Source organism: Mauremys mutica, chromosome 1 (assembly GCF_020497125.1).
Source record: "Mauremys mutica isolate MM-2020 ecotype Southern chromosome 1, ASM2049712v1, whole genome shotgun sequence".
NCBI lineage: Eukaryota > Metazoa > Chordata > Testudines > Geoemydidae > Mauremys > Mauremys mutica.
Window position 1 is genome coordinate 92,909,411 of NC_059072.1, and position 24,550 is coordinate 92,933,960.

The 24,550-nt window shown below is 51.7% G+C and overlaps 2 protein-coding genes across 2 annotated transcripts in view; both read right to left on the reverse strand.

The window, feature by feature from the left end:
- Positions 1-24,550, reverse strand: part of SGSM3 (small G protein signaling modulator 3) — a 60,832-nt gene that overhangs the window by 8,989 nt on the left and 27,293 nt on the right. The window contains exons 3-19 of the mRNA XM_044984530.1: positions 23,058-23,143; positions 21,077-21,143; positions 18,833-19,041; positions 18,581-18,688; positions 16,571-16,714; positions 15,868-16,063; positions 14,792-14,937; positions 13,657-13,884; positions 12,579-12,633; positions 5,187-5,314; positions 4,721-4,876; positions 3,439-3,493; positions 2,717-2,766; positions 1,522-1,674; positions 1,208-1,278; positions 718-766; positions 248-333 (exon numbers count right to left, since the gene is read on the reverse strand). Of these exons, the coding sequence (XP_044840465.1) occupies positions 248-333; positions 718-766; positions 1,208-1,278; positions 1,522-1,674; positions 2,717-2,766; positions 3,439-3,493; positions 4,721-4,876; positions 5,187-5,314; positions 12,579-12,633; positions 13,657-13,884; positions 14,792-14,937; positions 15,868-16,063; positions 16,571-16,714; positions 18,581-18,688; positions 18,833-19,041; positions 21,077-21,143; positions 23,058-23,143 (1,987 nt within the window). The remainder of the gene's footprint in view (positions 1-247; positions 334-717; positions 767-1,207; positions 1,279-1,521; positions 1,675-2,716; positions 2,767-3,438; positions 3,494-4,720; positions 4,877-5,186; positions 5,315-12,578; positions 12,634-13,656; positions 13,885-14,791; positions 14,938-15,867; positions 16,064-16,570; positions 16,715-18,580; positions 18,689-18,832; positions 19,042-21,076; positions 21,144-23,057; positions 23,144-24,550) is intronic.
- ADSL (adenylosuccinate lyase) overlaps positions 23,058-24,550 on the reverse strand; it is a 76,055-nt gene continuing 74,562 nt past the window's right edge. The window contains exon 14 of the mRNA XM_044984532.1: positions 23,058-23,143. The gene's annotated coding sequence lies outside the window, so the exon portion shown is untranslated. The remainder of the gene's footprint in view (positions 23,144-24,550) is intronic.

Sequence of the window (24,550 nt, forward strand, 5' to 3'; positions counted from 1 at the left end):
TGGCCCCCTGGGGGAGGACAGAGCTTGCTGACTCAAGCTGTGTGGGGGAGGAGACTAAAATAACTACTGCTTCCCAGCTTGACCCAGCTGGCTCCAAGCACCCTGCAGCCCCCTGGCTGCCTCCCCAGATCCCCCCGCCCACCCAACCTGGCCCCAGCCCCTCACCGTCCCGCCTCTCTACTCACTCCCATCCCGCCCCAAGTTCATCACCGAAGCAATACTCAAGGAAACGGGCTGAATGACTCACTTGAGTCCAACGCAGATGAGGGAGCGAAGCTTCACGTCCATCTGAGTGTGCGCAGCGTCGTGCGTCATGTTCACGGACTGCACTGCCTGCTGGGCGGGAGGAGGCGGTTACTACGTTCCACGGGGGGCTCCCACATGGAGAGTCACTACAGCTACACAGCCTAGTGCACGCTCTCCCTGCAGTTCCCCTTTGTTCAGTGCCATCCCAGAGCTCTCTTTACCACTCCCTGTAGGGGTCACCAGGACCACAGCTCCAGTAGCCTTCCCTACAGCGCCACCTGCTGGGAGTAGCTCTGGGCTCTTGCTGGGAGAGGCTGAGAGCTGGCGAAGGTGCAGAGGTGGGTCTGGCAGATTTGGCCTGGAGACTCCAGGAATTAAAGATTATGTCATGTGATGAAATCTCCAAGAATACATCCAACCAAAACTGGCAACCCTAATCTAGCTCCTGTGCGGGCAGGGCAAGGCACTCACCCGGTAAAGCAGTTCCTCTGGAGTCAGAACTTTTCCATCTTCATCCAGCCTACAAAACCAAAGCAGAAACCCAGCTTACCCCACAGAGCTATCTGCCGACTGGGGCAAGACACTGCCCGACAGAAGCGCACCCCAGAGATGGGACCACGCTGCTCAGAGAAACACCCAGCTCAGCTACTGCCACCAGGGGACTGGGGCTCCCGATGCTGGCTACTGCTAGGGGCTGAGATACAGCCACAGCCATACAGGAACTGGGGTTTTTAGGGACAAGAACCACCTGTCAGTCCAATGTGCAGTCTATGTCAGCATGGCTCCACTAGCAGTCCCAGGCAGGGCAGTGCAGGGCCCTGCCCATTCAGAAGAGGGAACGTGTCATGACCCAGAAGGAAAGAACAACCTTTCCAGGCAGGAGAGAGGAGCGCAGGTTTGACAAGGAGGACTTGGGCAGGAGGATGCAAACCTGTTGTCAGTATGACTAGAGCAGCCTCACCTGTAAGTCTTACAGAGCACGAGGCGGGAGTACACCGAGTCGAAGTCTCGTTCCACCTCCCGTCCAGCAGCCTGAGGGGAAGAGGATGCAGTCAGAGCTACAGGCCGTTGATAGCACCCCCGCCCTCACATACAGAATCTCCAGCAGCAGCAGCAGCACCCCGCCCCCCGCAGCAGAAGCGGGACAGACCCCCAGGTGCCCAGCAGGGAAGAAAGCTGAGAGAAGGCTGTGTTCCTGTAGTCCTGCTGGACCAGAGCCCCGCTATCCCTGTATCCCCTCCCCGTTGTTCCCCTGTCCCCAAGTGCCATTCTCACCTCTTCGATAAACAGCCAGGGGTGGCAGGGCCCCCCCAGTAGGGACGGCTTCTTTAACCCATGCTCAAATATAGACTTCAGTGCTGGACAGAGCGTCCCTCGGACCAAGTCTGTCACACCCTCTGTGACCGAGTCGTCGCCAGCAACGGAGTACTGAGGAATGAAAGGAATTAGCTCTTAGCCTCTTAGAGAGGGAGACAGCCCCCCAGAGCAGAGAGCTGTGGGGTGGGGACACAGAGCCATACCTCTTCTCCAGACAGGCCTCCCACCCAGACTCCTCTATCTCCTTTCGTCACCCACTCTAGACACTCCCCTACCCCACTCAGAGCCAACAGCCCCAGGGACTGGAAGCTGGTGCCTGAGCGCAGAACTTGGTTTGCTGGGTTGTACCGACATCCGGACTAGCAGGTCTGTGGGGAGTGAGGCTGGATCCATCAAGACTTAGCTCTTGGCAGGGCCCCCTCCCCATGCTCTCACTGACCACAGCCGAGGGTGCTCTCACACTCACAGAGCTAATTCCTACCCCGGCCACACTCAAGGCCCAGTGCAGCCCATACACCTCTCTCCAGGCAGGGACTTTAAACTGTGGGAAGCCAGGCATCCGCAGAGCCCCTGAAAGGATGCTCATGAGGTTAACACCATTGACTCTGGGTCAGAAGATGTGGGACTTATTTCTGGCTCTGCACAGACTGCCTGTGTGACCTTTGACAAATCAATCCATCACTCTGTGCCTCAGACTCCTATCTGTAATGGGGAAGGAGAAGAGACTTCCCTATCTCACAGGGCCATCACAGGGTGTGTGTGTCTCATTCCCTCAGGGCTGTGAAACACAGACTCTGGGGTGGGATGGGCTACAGAAAGAATCATATTTTGCAACATTTGCAGGATGTCACCTCTTGGGCTCTCCTTGAGCCAGACTGTGGCTGTAGGGACCTCAGTCACTGCACAAGACTCCCTCCCATCCCACCTGTGGATCTCCATCTCCCACCATCTTGTGGGTAAACACAAATGCCCAAGGAAACTACCACCATCTGACCACACTATTACGCTACATCCTGCCAGTGGGGCAGAGGAAAAGTGGCATATAAACACGGATAGCCAGGAGGAGTGATGGCAGCAGGGAAGACATGCATGGGTGTTGGTAAGAAGGTCAGTGGGGTTTGCAAGGTGACCTACAAAATACAGGAATTTTTACCTCTTTGCTCCGTTCATCCAAGACCTCCACAAATTTTGCAGGAAACCAACCTAGAAAGAGGAGACAAAGGGTGAGCCTGAGACATCAGGAAACCCTCACATGGACATGAATGAAAACCCAGACTGGCTGCAGGTCCTGGGGGAGGAGGAGAAAAGAGGTGGGTTCCTTTGTGCCCTGGAGGGGCCTGTGGGCCCAGCCTGGAGAAGAAGACAAGCAGCATTGGAGCCTCTCAGTGTGTGTCAGGAAATCCAAACAGCTGCAAGCCTGATGTCATTGAGGGCCATTCTCCCTACAAGCACCACAGACAGCACCAGCTCCCATGCTTCAGAGCAGCCCCCTACCCATCCTCACCCTGACTGTGAAAGTGCACCTCAGTTATTGCATCTGCTGGGAATAATGAGCAAACCTAGCAAGGAGCTGTGCCCCCATCCCACCTCCACACCCCTCTCTCCTGCTAGCCATGCACAGGGTGAGATGTGCATTCCCAGGCAGCTCCCCAATGGGGCTCAGCAGAGCCTTTGGCTATATGGGCAGGAACTCAAATGAAAGGCAAACCCACACAGCTCCCTGAGACAGGGAGGGCAGAGATGCCAGAGCCATCGCTGAGGGCAGCAGCATCTGTGGAACATTAGCAATTCCACTCTCCTCCCCCTGTCTCTGGAAGCCCCTCCCCCCACCTTTCCCATAGCCCACCCTCACCCACCAGCCTTGTCTGTTCTCACCTCTCAGTCCATTTAGCTCCCCCACCCAACAGTGCTCGTCCTTTTGGGATATGATCTGAAAGAACGAAGAGGAGAGTAAGTGATTGGGGAGAGACACAAACCCTGACTCACAGGGGCCATGGAACGAGAGCAAGGAGGCAAAACGGGGCTGGCACCGGTGCAGTGTCAGGCTTTCCCTCTCCACACATCCCACCCAGGACAGCTGGGATGTATTGCCATGGAAACAGTGTCACCTCAGAGAGAGTGAGTATGTGCATGTGGGGCAAGAAATCACTTTCTTCTCAACCATCAGAGGTCAACAGGGGGACCGACTGACTGAAATTCAAGTCACCAACCAACTTTCATTACAGGCGGGTGCTGCACAGACACCAGAGACAGGAGTAACAACACCCGTAGCCGGGGTCTTTGTGAGGACTGAACCTGGGACCCTGAATCTAAAAGCGTAAGCCTCTCCCATCTGAACTACAGGACCAAGTCCACGAGCTCAGCCGCTGTAGCAGTCTCTTTATGTGGTTCAGCCACTAGATGGGGCTCTAGGGCCGCTATGGGTTACGCAGGCACCCTGGGCAAGAGGCAGGAGTTCCTGAGGGTGGGAGAAGAGGAGTTAAATGATGATCAGCCACTGTGCCAACCCCTCCTCCCTTTTTCTTCCCCAGTGGTGGTTCTGTTGGCCCCACAACACATGAGGGTGAAAGCCTAGCTTTACCCACCATGCGGGCGCAGGACGATGCTGCCAACACAACACACCCCACATCTGACAGCTATTCAGAGCAGCAGCTTCTCGCGCTTTGATGGGCAGCGGGTTTCCCTTTCCTTCCTCCCTCGCCCACCCTGGGGTGTAAGGAGGTGGTGCCCAGGTTTCCATGCTATTGGGTGCCCTGAGATGATGGCTGGGCTGGCCCAGTGGCCTGGTGGCGCAGAGCACTGAGCTAACTCAGAGTTCAAATCTTATCTGCCTTTCACTCTGGGGGAGTGGGGGCTTTCTGACAGCCAGGGTGACCCACTAACCAGTTCCAGCAGGAGGCGGCAAGCGTTCCCAAAGGAATTCTGTGTCCTGCCTGGATCAGCCAGAACCCCAGCCGCAGACTGCATAACCAGCAACCCAGCACAGGGCTCTGGGAGGGACACCCCAGCCTGACTCCCCAGGGAGAGGGCTCTAAGGGGGATGAAACACTCGCCCCACATGGTGGCTCGAGGTGGGTGCCTGTTACATGCCCTCTCTGAAAGGGGGCAGAGAGGGTGTATCACACCATGGGATTCTGCCCCCCCCCAGCCCTCGTACTGTGATGATGTCGTTCTTGCGGAAGCCCAGCTCGTCGTCATCATGGCGCTCGAAATCCAGCAGTGCCTTGGCTCGGCGCCGGCGGTTCTGGGAACATGCCACGTAGTTTTCATGGTCCCGCTGGTGGCTCTCCATGGTGTAATCCGGAGTCAGGTCCTGAGTTTGTGCGGAAGAGAAGCACAGAGGAGCAGTAAGAAGGTGATTAGATGTGCTGGGATGCTCTCCCATGTTCAGTACCACTCTCTGCTCCCTCACCCAGTGGACAGATTAGCTCTGCTAGCTCCAGGATCAAGCATGGCTCCCTTCCCTCCACCTGGGACAGACAATGTGCAACACACAGATCCTGCCCATGGGGGATCTCCCTGAAATCCGCCAGCTCCTCCAGGGCTAGGGGTAGGGGGACCCAGCCTTGGCCATGCAGCATGAGGGACCCAGGTTTAGCCTTGTGCAGTGCGCCCCCACTCACAATGCTGCAGTTCTTTGGATCCACGCACTGGAAGTGCCGTGCCACCTGCAGGATCGCCTCACGAAGGTCAGCCACCAGCTCCGTCTGCTTGATGTTCTTGGCCTTCAGTGCCTCCAAATCATCCTCACCTGGGAATGCGGGACACACGGGGGTGAAGAGAAAGGAAACCCCCAATCCCATGCTGGGAAAAAAGGCGGCTGTCCCCTCCCTCAGCCTGAGCAGAGACAATTACAACAGCTCCCTCTGGTCAAGACTGTAACCGTTGCTCTGACCCCACCTGAACATCTGGGCCCCACTCATGGCTAACAGGAAAGGGGGACAGTATGAGGGGAGGGAGAGAAACAAAATACTGCATCCCTGTCACCCTAAGCCCAGGCACCTCTACGCCAAGCACACAGGGGACCAGGACTGGGGCTGGATTCAGCCTCCTTTTCCCCCTGCCAACAAAGGGGAGGTCAGTAGGAGCCAGGAGAAAACAGACCGTTCTCAGCTGAGACAGACGCTCGTAAGCTGGCTGACCCCATCTGAAGAGGGCCAGTTGCTCAGCTCCCCCTCGCTGTCTGTGCCCTTCCTGGGCAGGGAAAAGACAGGGACTGTGTGCACTTCCTTTGCCCCTCAGAGCCCTTCCGCTGCCTCCTCTCTATCCCCCTGCACGAAGGGTCTGGCCCTGCTCCCATCCAAGTCACTGTTAACACTCCCACGGACTCCGAGGGAGCAGGAGCAGGCCCTAAATGAGCCCTCATCAACCATTTCCCTGCCTGCTTTAATGTGGGGCATGTACACACCCCACCGAAGGCCCTATATTATAGGCAGCGCAGGTAGCAGAGCCTAGAGTAGGGTCTTATGGGAGTGTCACACAACCTTGTTTTCAGTTGGTTATAACTTTGCTAAACTTTAACCGTTCAATCAGGCTGAAATTTTCCACATGCCGAGGGTCTGCCTCGGGTTGAATTTTTTTGGAAAATTTCAGCAAAATTGGTTTAGCCATTTTGAGAACCAGACACGGGAAAACACATTTTGTCCATGTTAAAAAAACCAAACCCATCCCACCATTTTGTTGAGAAGCTGCGGCACCTCCCTGCTCTGGAGCAGGGATTTGAAATTTGGCTGGGGGTTGCCCTGGTGCCAGGGATGTGTCTCTTGCCATCCCCATGAAAATTCTCTCAAATTTGGCCTCTGAAAGTCTCAGTTCACACATGCGCAGCTGAGACGTGTTAGAATTTGGTAGCTAAATTCTCCAAAGACTCTCTCTGCACTGAGCTTGCTCCTATCGCTGGGATACCAGGGCTGAGCAGGACTCCCAGCTGCTGGGGACCACCTGGCACCAAGCACAGGAACCAAAAGCAGGGAGCCTCTGTCCTGTGCTCTCAGTGCTCCCCCTGGTGGCATCCAGGATGCTGCCTGACAGGAATGCAAAGGACAGAGGTTCTGGACTTGTGGGTGATGGGACTGGTACTAGGAACTTGGGGGGAGGAACTGTGACTGGGGCAGAAGTGTCTGTAACCACTAGATTACACTCACCTCAGAACCTGGAATGGAATCCTGAGTCTCAACATTTCTCTACTGTCAGAAAACAGCTGTGAAACCCACTGGCAAAATATGCACCTCATCCACCTGTAGTGCTGCCCCACCCAGGATAACAGCCTACTACTGCTATAAGGTACTGTTAGCTCAAGTGACAGGTCTGTCTGGTGATTCAAACACTGCTGAAGAACCATGTAGGTGCCAATATGGTTTCACAAGATAAAATTTCTGGTTTTTCAGTTTGCTTTTTTAAAAAAGCATAGGAAATTACATACAAAAAATTACATTAAAAGAAAGTTAAGCTTGCAAAATCAAGCTCTCAAGATAGGAAATGCCAGAATTAAGGTTTCCCGTGCAACCTTAATTTGGCCCCATTGTGCATATGCACCATGATTCAGTCTTTAATCTCATGATCACTACTCTTATTTCCACAGGACCTCTGCTCCATTCAATGCACTGAATGGACACAGTGCTCAGGAAATTAATCAGGGTTGTGTAGTGAAAGGAGGCTGTTATCTGTAAGTTCTCTGCCTCATTTTTTGAGGTTGTTGAAAGGTGGGTAATGAATGAGGTGGAGAACTGCAGGAAAAGACTTGTGATTTAGGCAGTTTAAATGCTGCTCTGGGGAACTGGATTCTCTCCTTGCCTCTACCGCAGAGTTCCTATGTGATGCTGGGCAAGTCACTCAGGGCTTGGCTACACTGGAGAGTTGCAGCGCTGGTGGAGGCTTTACAGTGCTGCAACTTAGTAACTGTCCACACCTGCAAGGCACATCCAGCGCTGCAACTCCCTGGCTGTACACCTGGTCTGCTTGGGGTATAACGAGTGCAGCGCTGGTGATGCAGCGCTGCTCGTCAAGCGTGGCCACACACCAGTGCTGCTGTTGGCCTCCAGGGTATTAGGAGATATCCCAGAATGCTTTTAACTAAATTACTCTCTTTGTTTTGTTATGATGCCTCTCTTTGTTTTGTTGTGAACTCGGGGCTCCGGGAGCTGCTTATCTAAAAAACAAACACAGCTACTGTTTGCTGTGAATGAAGCAGGCAGGGGGATGAATGTCTACAGCTAGTGTTTGCTTGAGTAGAGAAACAGCAACGGGGGGGGGGGAGGGGGAGAAAGGGAGTCCGTTGGAGCAGCTGCTTATCTGGTCTGCAGGCTATTTGCAGTTAAGAGTGAATGAGGGGTCGAGGAAATGTTCAGATTTTGCAAGGCAGGGCACTGACACAGAATTTGCAAGGCAGGGAGCTGACACACAGTGTCGGCTCCAAAAATCCACTCTCTCTCTCTCCCCCGCTCCCTATCACACTCCACCCCACCCCCCTCTTTTGAAAAGCACGTTGCTGCCACTTGAACGCTGGGATAGCTGCCCATAATGCACCACTCCCAACAGCGCTGCAAATGTGGCCACACTGCAGCGCTGGTAGCTGTGAGTGTGGCCACACACCAGCGCTTTCCCTACACAGCTGTACGAAGACAGCTGTAACTCCCAACCCTGTACAGCTGTAAGTGTAGCCATACCCTCAGGGTGGGATCCACGAAGGGCCATAGGCATTGAGATGCTAAGTTTCACAACGCCTACCTTTTAGGTGCTGGAAAATCACAAGAACAGCATTGCAACCCACCAAGCCAAGCCAGGGGCCGGGGCTGTCTATACCATGAATGGAGATAGATAGGCACCGAAGAATGTGATCCACACAAACCAGCACACTCGGTGGGAAGTCACCAAAGCTAGGCAATGGGAGATGCCAACAAGAAAGGTGTGTACTAAATCCTGCCGCTGCCGATGTAGTGATGCATAAATACATAAACAGTCATAGGCGAGAGAGAGAGAGAGAGAGAGAGAATGGCTCTTTAGTCCAGTGGGCAGGGCACCCACCTGGGAGATGGGAGACTGAGGGGCCAGGCTCCCTGCTCCAGCCACTCTTTCATTAGTTTTCCAAACTGAAAGAGCTTCTGCAGGAGAGATGGAGGGAGCCCACATCGGAATGTCTCTTAGCTCAGTTGTTAAAGGGCTCTCCTGAGAAGTAGGAGGCGCCTGTTCAAATCCTCTCTCCCCCTCTGGCGGAGAGGGGGGGAATTGGACTTGGGTCTCCTACCTCCCAGGCAAGTGGTCTAACCACTGCACTGTAAGTTATAAGGTGGGCACTGGCACCACCATCATCAGGCTCCTCCTTTTGAATGGGACCTGATCTGGTAGGTGGCCTCTGAGCATGCCTACTGGATCAGGCCCGGCACACAACTTTGGTGGCTGAACACCTATCTCCCCTGGTTTGTGAATCGCTCTGGGGCTGAACCACAAGATATGCATCTGGACACCTAGCAGGAGGCAGCAGCGCACACGCTCAGAGAAAGGAACGTAGGCACCAAGGGAACTTTTACTCTGAAAATGTAAACACTGCCTGAGTTGGGTAGGAGTTTTGTGGATTGCAGTAGAGCTTGAACTGGGACCTAGGTTCCTTTGTGAATCCCACCCTTAAACAATAACTTTTCACTAACTGTGTGTTCCTCTTTTTCTGGGTGCCTGACCCGAGACTCCTGGGGCTTGGCTACACTTGCAGATGTAGAGCGCCGGGAATTAAACCAGCCTTCAGAGACCGCAGCAGGGAAAACGCTGCCAAGTGTTTACACTGTCAGCTGCATGCACACTGGCATGGCCACATTAGCAGCTCTTGCAATGCCACAAAGAGCAGTGCATTGTGGTAGCTATCCCAGTGTGCAAGTGGCTATGTGCTTTTCAAATGGGGGATGGGGGCAGAGTGTGACAGGGAGTGTGTTGTGTGCATGTTGGGGGAGAGATAGTGTGTTTTGGGCGGCTGAGAGCATATCAGCAAGTTGTCTTGTAAGTTCAGACAGCAGCAGACCCCCACTTCCCTCTGCCACACCCACACACACTCACAAGTGCAGCATTCCACAGTAATGGTTTGCTTTGTCCCAGAGCAGACAAGCAGCCGGCTGTCAGAAACGGAGCTTTGAAAGGGGATATCCACATTCCTACAGCCAATTCCAAAACAATGAGAAGAGTGGCCACTTGACTTCAGGGGATTATGGGACTTTTCCGGAGGCCAATCAGAGCGCAGTAATGCAACACCTTGTCCACACTGATGCCCGGACATTTCGGCCAGGGTGCAGCAAGCTTTATGTTTCTCATGGATGTGGATTACCAGGCGCGCTCCAGCTGCAGAGTCCAGGTGCTTTAAGTGCCTTGCCAGTGTGGACACCTCAGGAGTTAGGGCGCCCGGGGCTGCTTTAATGCACTCTAACTTGCAAGTGTAGTCTGAAGTGCAGAAGTGCTGAGCACTCCCCAGCTGCCACTGAAGTCAATGGGAGTTGTGCTTTGAACATATAAAGCGCTATAATGCTAATCCCTCCGAAGGATTAGGCTACAGACATCTCAAATTGGGCACCCAATTAGTGGATACTTTTGACATTAATGTCTTTGTGCCTGAGTTCTCCATCTGTAACATGAGGATAACACCTACTCCTCTCACAGGGGTGTTGTGGAGATAAGTTCATTAGAGCTTGTGAAATACTCAGATGCTAAAGCGAACACCACCAGAGAAAAGCCTGTAAGGAAATTAATAGCTCTATCTTCAGAGCAGGTTTTGAACAGTGTGCAGTAAATAAAACCCAGGACCACACACACACCAATGAGGAGAAAACAAAATATTGAGTGTCTGCTCAATCAAAGTGAGCACCATCCATTCTGTGCACTGAATAAGGCAGGGTCCTGTGATGATGGTACATGAACTTGTATTTCAAAACTGTATCATAAAGCATATGCACAAGGGGCCCAGATTTAAGTTGCACAGGTAACATTCATTCTGCCATTTCCTAGCCAGCGAGTGCTTGACTTTGCAAACTTAACATCCTTCACTGTATTTTTTTTTAAATGCAAGACTGTACAAGCTTGTAGTTCCCCATTAACCTGACAAACTACTCAAGGCACTTTCCTCAGCAAGGCCAACACAACATGAGTTCAGAGTTTCACAGCCAGGCCATTCTGGAGACATGATGAGCCAGGAGAAAAGTCAGGAAAACTTTCACTAAATTAATGACGGGGGAAACGTTTTGGCCCTAAAAACACCATTCCTAATTTTTTTTCAATCTTCGTCCCACCCAAAAATCTGCCCTGGGATAAGATATTGTACTTTCTGGAGGATCTATTTCTTATGAGGGAAGTCAGCTTCTGCTACCCCATATGGTATGTATTTTGAAATGCATGCATAATGCTACCCTTTACTTGTGCCAATGGTTTCCTCAATGTTACAGACTGGGTGAGCTCACCCGCAATGAAAATGAAAACGTGAAAGTGTCCAGAGTAGAGATCACAGAGGAGGATGGGGGTATGGACAGTCATGGGTTGCACTGTAAGTCTCCAAAGGATACTCCTGAGGGCATTCTGAGCCAAAAAATTAAAAATTCTGTGCACAGTATTTTAAAATTCTGCAAATTTTATTTGTCAAATAAATGTGGAGGCTCCAGCATGGCATTGGAGAGCACAGGCCACTGGCTGCACAGAGGTGGGAGATCACTGTGCAGCTCCCCCCACTCCTCCCCCCGGACTCAGCGGTGAGGCTGCACCCAGCCCTGACACAGCGCAAGGACCAGGCCTGTCTGAGAAACACCCCCAAGGCCCTGCCCCTCCATGCCAGGTGCACCAGGTGTGGGCAGGCAGGCTCAGCAAGGCAGGATCCAAGTATGGAGGGCTTAGCGTGGGGGGATCCAGGTGTGGGTTGAGAGGGTTCTGTGTGGGGCAATCTGGGTGCAGGCAGCTCAGTGGGGGATCTGGGTGTGTGTGGGGGATCTGGATGCACAAGGTCTTGTGGGAGGGTTCTGGGTGCAACATTAATGGGACTCTGCAGGGAAGTGAGGGGGGCTGGTGCTCAGTGGGGGAGGTTAGAGCTCAGTGGGGGGGTCTGGGTGTGGGGAGCTCAGTGGGGGGTCTAGATACTGGGAGAGTGGGGCAGGGATCCAGGTATGGCTGGTTGGGACTCGGTAGGGTGGCTTGTCGGGGTGGTCCAGGTGCAGGGGGAGTGGGGCTTCTCAGGTGGGGTTCTGGGTGCGGGGGGAATGAGGCTTGGCGGGAGGGTCTGGATGCATGGGGGTTGGGCAGATGGGGGAGCAGCTCCTTGTAGTGATCCCTCCCCCTGCAGCTGAGGAGCGATGGGTGCAGAAAGCATGCACGGGGGAGGAGGGGGGCAGTTTGCAGAGCTTCCTACAGCTGGGGGAGAAATCTGGGGGTGGGTCCAACAGCCCCAGAAGCCACGCAGGGGAAGGGGAAGTCCCATCCTCCCCAGCCCAGCCAAGTCTTCCCCAGTCCTGCCTCCTGCCCCACAATGATTTACCTCTCTGGCTGGCTACCCTGGGCACCCGAAGCATAATGCTGGGGAAGGTTGTACGACCACTCTTGTGGCTTCCCTTTGCTTCCCCATCAGAAAGTCATTTTTCTGTGGGGAAGCAAAGAAATCTGCAGGGGACAAATTCTGCACATGCGCAGTGGCACAGAATTCCCCCAAGAGTAAAAAGAGGGACTTTGAATATTCCTGTCCTAAATGGCTTCATATTTTGGGGGTGGCTGGACCTGCAGCAAGAAGGTTAAGGGCTAAAGACCAAAGCACACTACTTCCTGGGCTATCAGGAGAAGTCTGCTTCTTCCCTCAGTTTTGGGGAGTGCAGACTCAGCAAGTTCCAACTCCCTTCTCTCCTCCTCATTCAATCTCTTCCCTTGCTTTACCTTCTCCTGTTGCTGAAGGAATGTTCACCCACTCCATTTCCCCGTGCCCAGCCACTCCTCTGCCTCCAGACTCTTCTTTCACCCTCCACCCTGATAGCACCATCACAACATGCAAGGAACACACTTGTACTCACCGAAAAGCAACGAGGTGATGCCAGATTTCCTGCACTGGGTCCTGCGCCGCACAATCTGAAGGGGGCGGAGGGGAGTGAGACAAAGTGGACTCGTAAGGAGACATTAGAAGAACTAAACACATATAGATTGGCATATGGGGCTAGAGTAGGGCAAGGAGATACAGAGACCGTCAGCATGTTTCTGAGGGGTGTACACCGCAAGGGGAGAGGGGAACTGTTCGGAGTGGCCCCAGACAGAATGGGCAGTAACCAGACCACTCTGAGGGTACGTCCATACTATCTGCCCGGATCGGCGGGTAGCAATCGACTTCTCGGAGTTCGATATATCGCGTCTCATCTAGACGCGATATATCGAACTCCGAACACGCTCCCATCAACTCCGGAACTCCACCACCGCGAAAGGCGGTGGCGGAGTCGACGGGGGAGCCGCGGACGTCGATCCCGCGCCGTGAGGATGGGTAAGTAGTTCGAACGAAGGTAGTTCGACTTCAGCTACGCTATTCGCGTAGCTGAAGTTTCGTACCTTAGTTCGACTCCCCCCCCAGTGTAGACCAGGCCTGAGCAAGAGGACCAGCAGTGGGATCTATCAGGCTGTGGATTAATCTAAGGGTGGATGGTCACCATCAGGAACACTCAGAACAGGATTGAACAAAGCACAAAAACAGCCAAGCACTGGCTGGTGAGGGGGAGAACAGGAGATGACCCATGGATCTATTGCAACACAAAATTCATTCATTCCACAGAAAGAGTGAAAGGCTGTGTTTAGTGCTTAGCCAGCTGCTGAGATTCCTCTGGCGTGGGCTGGCTGTGGCAGGTGTGGGAGGTCTGGTAGCATGGCCTCCTGGCAGTGAGAACTGTACATGTGGTCACATTCCCATCACAGTCCTAGCACTCACTCTCCCTCCCTGGGGAGGTGAGAGAAGGGAAGTTTATCATGGAGCTGAAGCCTGCTAATGCAGGGTGGCCTCATGCTAACAGAGTGTTATATGGGTGGATGGCCAGCTAGCCCATAAGGCAGTGTCATGAAGGGGATCCACAGCCCCTAACAGCCCAGATGTGCAGGGCTCCATGCACCCACCTTGGATAGATTATTGACAGCAGCGCTGGGGTTGAGCAGTTGCCCTTGGTCAGCAATGAGGTAAGCCAGGTGCTTGCGGCGCTGGGTCTCCACTGCCATGTCTGTCAGTGAGCCAGCGACGCGCATGGCCTCCCGCAGCAGCACCTCCGCATCCTCGATCTGAGACGGGATGTCCGAGAGAGTGTTGAAGATGGAGGCAGAATTCTCCGACTGGATTAGCTCATCTTCCTGCGGGAATGGGGAGAAACCACGCATACACAATACGCTGAGGATGTCAGTGACACTCACTAGCTAGGACTGCTAAAAGCCCTGCTTACACCTCAGAATGCAATCTAGGCACGAAATTTAACGCAGGAGCAACTAGATTATTTCTTAAAAGTTTCAGTAAGAAAAAGTCCAATCTGTTTGGTCAGGAGATAGCAGCAGCATCTCACACTGCTCTAGCACTTTCATACCAAAGGATCCCACAGCACATTATACAGAAATCACTTAATCCACCACAGAAATGCAGCCACCTCGAGGTGCTGCACAATCGCCATCCTGCACCAGCAATGCTACACAAGAGTTACAGGATAACTTCCCCTGAATTCTGAAAGGGAGAAAGTTTAGGGTAATCACCCAAATTAAATATGGCCAGGACAACAGGGCAAACACCCTGGGGCTTGTGTGAACAGCACCAAAGGATCTTTTATCATCCCCAAATGGTCAGCAACTTGGTTTTACGTCTCCATCCAAAGAAAGTAAAAAACCAAGAACTCTCCGGAGCCAGGGATGGCAAGACAAGTCTCCAGTCTGTGTTACTCTGGGCTCAGGAGTCAGAGGGGTGTAGCAAATGAGAAAGGGTGATGGTGAGACATGGGGAGTGGAGGTGAGGGGAAAAAGAGCAGGAAAGAGAAGCCATCTTCTTGACTGAGTCTCCCAAATCTCAAACAATGGATTGCTGACTGGCCTTCTGACAGGACTTCACATCCCCACACTCTGAGGAAATCAAGATGGCAGCTCTCGCTCTCCCCAAAGTAAACTCCTGAACCAGATACAACCAGGGGGTACAGGAGGGCCCCACCCCTAGAATCCTCCTCCTTTCTGAAGAGAAAGCCAGGGTACTAGAAATCAGGGCACAGGAGGTGGTTGTTACCTTCATACTGAGCATGCCCAGCGTGACCTGGAAGAGCACCAGCGAACCCTGGTAGAAGAAGAGGTCCCAGATGCGCAGCAGCAGTTTGATATGCACAACGCTAGCGAAGCACGTGAGGAACCAGTGCAGGGTGATCAGGGACAGCTCTGTGTATGAAGAGACAGAAAGGGAATGTGACACAGGTGATCGGGTGACCAGAGAGAAAGAGAGCCCGCACAGAACCGCCCTCCCAGCCTGAAAGAGACACCCTCAACTACTCCTCATTCCCAGGGGATTCTCCGGCCACTATGACTATAAAGGAGGAGGACAACTCTGATGACATCAGTCAGCACATGAACAGCTATAGGGTAGGTGGGGAGAGGCTCACAAGCGTTGTGTTTAGTGAAATAAAACAAACAGTCATAGGAATACGGCCATTTTCTTGGGACCTAAGGTATGACAGTGCCCCATTTAAACAAGACTCAATCAAAACGTCCAAAACCACATGAGACATTGCGCACGTGTACGTACAGCCACAGCCATACACCAGGAATTCAAACCTCTCCCTCCTTAAAAGTTTAATGTCACTCCCCGCTCCCTGTGGCCCCCAAACAGGAGAGGGGGAAAGATGTTGCATCTCCCTGTCCCAGTGCCAAAGCCTCCATGACCTCATGGGTTGTCAAAAAACCCCAAACACACGACTCTCAGGCATTCCTAGGTGAGAAAAGCCCCCCAGTAAGTCCAGTCCAACCCTCAAACCTACAGCTTCTCCCCAAAACACAATCACAATGCTGCAGCTCTGCATCGTCAAGCCCTGCAGCATATGAAACAGAGTATGGAGCAACAGGGATACACTGAATTCATCGCTGCCACGTGAACCAAGGGACACTTTACTGAGTGTATTCGTCTGGAGAGGGAGTGGGGTACTGTGGGAGCAGCCTCACAATTGTGGGTTCCCACCACACCATTTCAGTTTACGATGCTGTGCAGTACATAGGCCTTGCTTATCTACACACACGCGCGTGCCTGGGTCATGCCTGCAGGCTGAAAGCAGCACCCTGAGTCAGAAGATTCAATGGCCTTAGGGGCTCCATTACCAATGTCATGCTCTTGCAGGAGCTTGTCCAACCGTGGCAGGTACTGCACGATGAGGTGGCGTAGGACACGCTGGTCGGTCTGCACTCCCATCAGCGTGGTGCTGAAGTAGGAGGCAGGTACCAGGTCCTCGATGATGGCACACATCATCCAGAAGGTGTCTTCTTCCTCCAAGAAGAGCAGCAGGGAAGCCGCCACCTAGTGAGAAGGGGAAGACGAGATGTTCATTCCAAGCCTGCACTAAATGGGACATTCACTGTGCTTAGGTGGAGTGGAACATTTCCATTGGTCTGTGTGGGAGATGGACAAAGTCCAGAGTTTAGGAGATGGAAACATCCCTCATTTCCATACCCAGGAGCTTTGCTTTGCTTTCTCCTATTAGTGGAATTTCTTTCACACTCCACCCGAAGAGATTCTTTGCTATTTCAGTCACATCAGCCAAGTCTCGTGACATCAGCCATGTCAATCAAATAAACAATATCACTCTCCTGCCACAAACAGATTAGTTTAGCCCATGTGCAGAATTATTCTTTCCATTTCTCCTGCCCCGCAAAATGGCTCCATTTTGTCTGTTCCTCTGACTTAATTTGGTTCGCATGGAGCCCAGCTGCACTGCAGCTGCCTGAAATCAGCTGTGCTGACTCACCTACTGCGGAAAGAATGATCCCTAATGAAGTAACACAAAGCAGGGGCAAGTGGAATTACCATGCCGGTGCCTTGGCAGTATCCGATCTCTGGGTAAAGCCAGGCTAGTCCCCGGAGTATCCTGCGCAGTCGTGGCACCCCGATGCTGTTCATGTTGGAGAAGCAGGCGTTGCTGGGCATGGTGCGGAGCAGGTCCTTCTCGATCTGGCAAGCACCCGTCACAAACAATTGCTTCAGACTCAGATACTGTAATCTGCTTAACAGCCTCCTGCTCCCTTGGCCTCCCTGATGCCCGACCCTGGCCACACACTGCCTTGCCTTCCCCACACCCTTTTAAAATACATTTGGTGCCAGTGCAAGGTACTGGACTGGCACCATCTGGAGCCTGAAGACCCCTGTTTACCCTCAGGACAGCACAGCCAGGGACAGAGTAACTTCTCAGGTACCTAAACTCGCCAAGGTACCTAAACTCTGCCTCAGAGGGACTTCCCTGAGGGATGAGAGGAGATTTCATACTTCTTGACCCATTCAGTCCTTGGTGTCACCCCTGAGAATGGCAGCAAGGTGGCCAATTAGTACAGTCTGTGGTGCTGGGGTTTGCAAAGTGAACATTTATCCACCAGGATATGGAGTGAGGCCATCCCACCCCGTCCATTTCAGGCAGGCCACCAAACCACAATCAGATGGCAAGGGCCAGTCACAGTTTGTGACTGTGAGCATAAAGGCTCCATATCACAGGCCAAATCCCCTGAACAGTTCAGTCCCTCCCTCCATCAACTGATTTTGGCTTGTTACCCCAAGAGCGTGGCGAGTTTGGGTCAGAGATAGAGTTTGGCCATTACAGAAAAGGGGGGAGGGGGAGGGAGGGAGGAAATTCCCTGTCCCAGCCTTGCTGGCACCTTGAGCCCTCAGGATTCAGGAGGAAAGACAAAACCCTAGGAGATAGCTGCTACCACTTGAATAGGGCATGCACCTGCTGGGGGTATATCAGTTCCCTTTCCCCATTAGTAGGGTCCTACCAACTTCATGGTCCATTATGGTAAATTTCACAGTCATAGGATTTTAAAAATAGTAAATTTCATGATTTCAGCTATTTAAATCTGAAATTTCATGGTGTTGTAATCATAGGGATCCTGACCCAAAAAGGAGTTGGGGGTGGCGGTCTCAAAGTTATTGTAGAGGGGTTGTGGTATTGCTACCCTTACTTCTGCGCTGCTGCTAATGGCAGTGCTGCCTTCAGAGCTGGTCACCTGGAGAGTGGAGGCTGCTGGCCAGGAGCCCAGTTCTGAAGGCAGAGCTACTGCCAGCAGTAGCACAGAATTAAGAATGGCATGGTATGGTATTGCCACCCTTCCTTCTGTACTGCTGCCTACAGGGCTGGGCCCTCAGTCAGCAGCGCAGAAGGAAGGGTGGCATGGTATGGTATTGCCATCCTTACATCTGCACTACTGCTGGTAGGGCGCTGCCTTCAGAGCTGGACACCCGGCCAACAGCTGCTGCTCTCCGGCTGTCCAGCTCTGTAGGCAGCGAAGAAGTAAGGGTGGCAATACCACAACCCCCCTACAACTCTTTTGGGTCAGGACCTCCAATTTGAGAAACGCTGGTCTCCCCTGTGAAATCTGTGTAGTATAGGGTAAAAGCACACAAAAGACCAGATTTCACGGTCGCTGATGCGTTTTTCATAGCCATGAATTTGTAGTAGTAGGGACCTAACTCCTTAGTATCTTGGTCAGTGTTTGTACCTAGGCATGATTCATATACATATATTCAGAGCAGAGCTGTCTGCCCCATGTACACAGAAACCACCACAGCCTGCGGACAATGTGGGTACGGACTAAATCTTTTCCCCTCCTCTCTTGGGAAGGTGAAGTGAGCCCCTCAAACCAATAAAGGATGAGAATAATAATAAATAAAGGATGAGAAAAATTAATGAGTTGCATAGTCCAACCTCTCCCCTCCCCCTCATCTGTCCCTGCAGGCATTAAGCAAATTCTTCATCCCCACAGTGCAACAGATCACCCATGTTTCCACCCCAGGCACTGGAGCGTGGGCATCAGGCAGGCTCCCGACCTGTTTGGCAGAGATAGTTTCGTCATTGGAGCTGTTTTTCACAATGTCTCGGTAGGACATCTCCGAATTCCTCTTCTTCTGCAAGGCCCCAGAGAGACGCATCCACAGCTGGAGAATCGGGGACATGAAAAGAAAGGGTGAAGAATGGTCAAAACGCAACCACAACAAACCGAGAAGTGAAACCAACAGGAACTGGTCTCTCATTTCATACTCCCTGCTTCCCTTCCTCATGACTGTGCCCCAGGGCCTCACCTGAGGCCTCATGCTGTGTGGGATGCCAGCCAGCACCAGTGAGCGCAGCTTGTCCGAACCCGGCAGCGTGACCTCGATTTTGTCCCAGGTGAGGTCCCCCACGTCGTGGTTGTGCGTGAATTCCAGGTGGGCCTGCCACTTCAGCCTCTGCTGTGGCTCCTCCGTCAGTGGAATCCCCAGCAGCTTGCTGGAGTTCGGCTCAGCGCCATCTGCATCAGGAGACGGGGAAGGCAGAGGCGGGAAAGAAACAGACAAGTAAGAAAGGGACTAGGGCGAGGATCAGTGACAGACAGAAACGGAGAGATCTGTCTTCTGTATCTGAAAAAGCCAAACAAAAATATCTGAGCCTCTGCACTGGTGGCAGCACTGGGGAGTCAGATGCATGCGCCCTGCATCACAGCAATGACAGCCTGCGTTCAAACTGTGCTCGCCACCCAGCACCGCTTGTGTGGTCACAAGCAAACAACACTATAACCCCAAGATATAGGAGGCTGGGACTCATGTGTGGCTATTCAAAATGTGAGCCAGCCAAACAGCAGGTCATCGAAGTTAAATGAGAGCCTGGCAGCAGCTCCCCTACTGGATTTTGTAACTATGTATTTAATAAGGCTCTTTAGTCTAATAGACAAAGGCACAGCGAGATCCAATGGCTGGAAGCTGAAGCTAGATAAGTTCAGGCTAGAAATAAGGTGCAAAATTTTAACAGTGAGGTAAATTAACCATTGAAGAAACTTAATAAGGGAAGTCGAGGATTCACTGTTATTGGCATTCTTCACTCAAGACTGGCTTTCAAAAATATATGTTCTGGCTCAGCCACAGGACATGAACTTGATGCAGAAATTGCAGGGGTGAGGTTCTGTGGCCTGTGTTATGCAGGAGGTTAGACTAGATGACCAGAATGGTCCCTCTGGCATTAATATCCACGAATCTATAATATGCTCTGGAGGAACAGGCACTCCCTTTGCCACACCCTATACCCGTGTCACTGTCCCTGGGGGTGCCTCCCACAGTGCTCAGTGTGGCACTCAGTGCAAGAGTGTGCACACACACACATGCACACAGAGCAGGGATACGTATACCCCTGGGAGTACGCAGAGGTCTTCCAGGGGGTACATCAACTCATCTAGATATTTGCCTAGTTTTACAACAGGCTACATAAAAGGCACCAGTGAAGTCAGTACAAACAAAAATTTCATACGACTTGTTTATACTGCTCTATATACTATACACTGAAATGTAAGTACAAGATTTGTATTCCAGTTGATTTATTTTATAATTACATGGTAAAAATGAGAAAGTCAGCAATTGTCAGTACTAGTGTGGCTGTGACACTTTCGTATTTTTATGTCTGATTTCGTAAGCAAGTAATTTTTAAGTGATGTGAAACTTGGGGTACACAAGACAAATCAGACTCCTGAAAGGGGCACAGTAGTCTGGAAAGGTTGAGAACCACTGACATAGAGAACACAGCCTCCTCCTGCCCTTTCCAGGAGGCTAATCTTGTCTAAATCAGTTTTCCCCTGACGACTCAATGCAATGAGGGCAATGCAATGTGACGACTCCTCAGATCGCAACCAGGAATCTTCCCATTGCCAGACACTCCTTTTCTTTTCATCCTCTTTAGCCACACAGCTGGCCCCATAATTAATGCCCAGCTGCATGGGTTCTCCAGCCATTTTAACCCCTTTCTGTTTGGTCCTCCCTTCCTGCAAGGTGTGCAGCTAAAGTGGGTTGTTGGTTCTGCCCCTACTCAGGCACCGTTGGCCAAGCTGCTGGGGGATTTCCCCTCACCTGGACGGGTAGAACCACCTACTGCAGTTTCCTGCCTTGGGATGAGAATCAGAGGTGCCTTGATAGAAGGTTTGAAAGGTCACTGGGTTTCATTGCATCTGCTGTAGGTACACTACTGAAAAGCTACAGTGCTATTTACCGCAGCACAATTGCTCAGTGAATCATAACAGCTGTACCCCCCCTCCTGCAGCAACAATGCACCAGTGAAATATGCCTTCTCCACCTCATGATGGCAAAGTTACAATGGGGTCACAGACTGTGCTGGGCCAGCGCTCCAGCATTTTACATATCACTTTCCAAGAGGGCCAGCACTTTTAAAGCACACCCCTAAAAAAACTGGAGTCAGGATAGTGCTGGGAACTGAAGACATCACAGAGAGCGGAAGGGAGACCCTATCACATGAGGTATCATGGGGATAGAATGGTCCCAGAAAAAGGGTGGGGGCAGCCTTACCTTCCTTATCCACTCGGAAGCCAAATTCATCGTACCGGAATTCCGGCTGCTCCACCAACTCTTCTTTCTGGGGGCGTGAGAGGTAGAAAGTAGACGTAGCATTGATTTCCATTGCTTGGCCACTAGGTGGGGCACCTGCTTAGAGTGCCAGGCTGTGTCACACTGCCTAGGCCCCAGTAAGGGAGGAGCACTCCCAGCTCCTCAGATGCACACTCAGACCTTCATCCCCCTCCTGAACACTGCTCTGTTCAACAGGCAAAATACGCTAGTCTAGCCCTGCTACACAGTGAGGAAAGGGCTTTGGCTTCTCTTCAATAGATTCTGCCTTGATTCCCCACCCATGTTGCTCTCCTCTGGCTTCTCATTATGGAAAGGAGGCATACCATCTGCTTGAGAGAGGCAGTGGATCTGGATCACTACTCAGACAATCCCCACGGGTTTGGGAACTCCTGGGAATGCACCCTAACACAGCCCCCACATGGGTGGTCCTCTAAGATATAGCTAGTCTTTCATTATCCTGTGTGTGCACCACCAGCACTGCCCCTCCAAGACCCTGTCCACATTCCAGCCACCAGTGCAACGGCACCAGTGCAAACAGTTGGGGTAGGCAGGCTAAGCTGGTGGAGCCTACCCTGGTTTCATTCAGAGGTTCTTTCAGCTCCACAGTACAGACACCAGCTTTCCTTGCTTATTCTGGAGCAGAAGTTTCCAAACTTTTTTTATTGCGTGTCCGCTTCCAGATCTACCAGCTGCCCACGTGCCTCTACCCTTCTCATCCCTGATACTTTGTGAGTTCTTCTTAACACTACCCATCCTTAGCCATTTGTCCATATTTCACTGTTACATACAGATATAGTTATAGTGCGACATATACACCAACCCCCCCCCCCAAAGTTCTGAGCTCAGTTAGACTGGACACTTGCTGGGCAAGTGAGCCCACGCTGTACGGTGATTGGAGGTGAGGGCTCTGTACATCAGCATCTCTGTACCTGTTTTCTTATGGGTACATCTTGAAGTAAATTAACTACCGTATTTTATATATCAAATTCACAGAGTTTTAAAGCTTCATCTGAGTATCCTATTTTGAAAATGCAATAAATAAAATCCACCATTACACAATTTCTCCCACGTACCCCCAGAGATGTTGCGTGTACCACCAGGGGTATGCGTACCACAGTTTGGAAACCCCTGCTCCAGGGGTCGGCACAGGTGCAGCTATGCTGGTGGCTGAAATCAGGGCTAATCCCATGTGTAGACAAAGACAAACCCAACTGACTCCTAACAACTGTCCACATGTGCACTCATAACACTACCACTCTTGCATCCTCCCACAGCACAAACTGGCATCAGTCAGTCAGTGCACCCCTAATGAAGCTCCCCATGTGTGTTCTCCCCAAGGCACACAGGTAGCCCCACAGATATACATGCTCTTTCACTGCACGAGTCTCTGAGAAACAGGCTCAGAGGCCCAACCCACTAGGCTCTGGGACTCACTTGCCTTTAACAAACATTACTGGCGGGTTACAAAGCTCTACACTCATCCTTTAAACCAGAGCATGTCACGGGGGGGGGAGGGGGGAAGGGTGGAGAGGGGGTAGCGTCTCCTACAATTCATTAGCCCACACAGGGCTGTGGAACCCATGACTGACTGGAGGATAGTTAGAAGACCCTTCTCTGCATTGTAAAATGCCGCCACTTTTACAATTGTGCGAGAGTTGCAAAAGAGCAAGGAAAGGATCCACAGATGTTTCTTCAGGCTCTGGGTGTCCCCTTAGCTCTGTTCAGCAGAGGCTGCACTCACTACCCAAAACTTAGTTTAACCAGCAAGTCCCAGCTGTTTGCAGCTGCAAACGCACAGAATTTAAATGTCAGCTCATTGCTTAGAACATTTTTTGGGGGAAAGAGAAAGTTTGCACCTTCCCTGCAGCATTGAGTCCAGTAAAGCAGACAAGCTGTGTTCTGTCCCCTCTCCCCACTGTACCTGGGTATACTTTGCCAGGATCTCCTGTGGCCAGATGCTGGGGGTGAGAGCCGAGAAGGGGCCCCCAGAAGAGGGGGTGTAGTTTCCTAAATACAAAGGGATCAACACACACAATAATTAAGAACAAGGAGCAGCTTAGCAGATATTAACTAACACCTAATACTGACAGCCAACAAATTCAGTGAGATGTCAGGTGGCTACAATGGCATCTAGGTATTTATACAGCTCTCATCATCTTAGTAATTGTGCTACCATGCCCAAGGAAGCAAACAGGATCAGCTTATGTTTCTGTAGCATCTTTCATCCCTCGGGAACTCAAAGTAGTAAGTGTCACTCCCACTAGAAGGAAACTTGAAGCAAACTTTTTATACCAGCATTTCAGAAACTGTAATGACCAAGTAAAAGGCACACAAGGGCAAAATCAGGTACCCTAGGGATAATGGAGAGTATTCAGGAAGTGAAATGATCATGTCTCATTGTGATTTTAGGGCTCATCTGAAACATAACTAAACAGTATCCCCATGTGCCACATCGGAGCATTCATTCAATCTTCATGGAGTAACGACTACCACCTGCTGAGTCACCAGTCCCAATTCCCACTGCAACTGGCGTTTCCTGGAGCTTTGCCATCCAGACCCAGTTTAACTTGTGAGCTGATGGCATCTACACAGCCCCCAAATCTGTCTCTTCCAAGAGGCGGCAGCTCCAGTAGAACTGAGGATTTGAGATAAATCTACCCTCCTGTCAGAGCTTGTAGCGGGATTTCAAACAGCAGTGGCTGAAACTGCGGTTACGGTAAAAACAAAAAACCTGAAGTCAGATTTAGTCTCATTCCATAGCTCCTCATTTAAAAGAAAAAGGAGCCAAGTTTACTAATCAGACTCAACCCCCTGCTCTGTTCAGTCGAGACCATCACAGCTCTGGGCAAGTGTTTTGCACTGCTGCAGTCGTCCAGCAGCACCTCCACCATGGATGGATGGCACCAAAGGAACTGTTGTGAAGAGAGTAAAAGTGAGATGGGGAAGGGCTGTGAATGTAGGGTGAGAGAATCTAAGACTGTCCCTGCTGGATACAGGCCTGGTCTACACCTAAAAGTTAGGTCAACATAGCTATGGCGCTCAGAATGCACACCCCTGAGTGCTGTCTCTGTGCTGACACAGCTAGGTCCATGGAAGAATTCTTCTGTTGATCTAGTTACTTCTGCTTGAAGAGGTGGATTTTCACGGATGGCACTAAGCTGGGGGGAGAGGTAGATACGCTGGAGGGTAGGGATAGGGTCCAGAGTGACCAAATTGGAGGACTGTGCCAAAAGAAATCTGATGAGGTTCAACAAGGACAAGTGCAGAGTCCTGCACTGCAGATGGAAGAATCCCATGCACTGCTACAGGCTGGGGACCGACTGGCTAAGCAGCAGTTCTGCAGAAAAGGACAAGGGGGTTACAGTGGACAGGAAGCTAGATATGAGTCAACAGTGTGCCTTTGTTGCCAAGAAG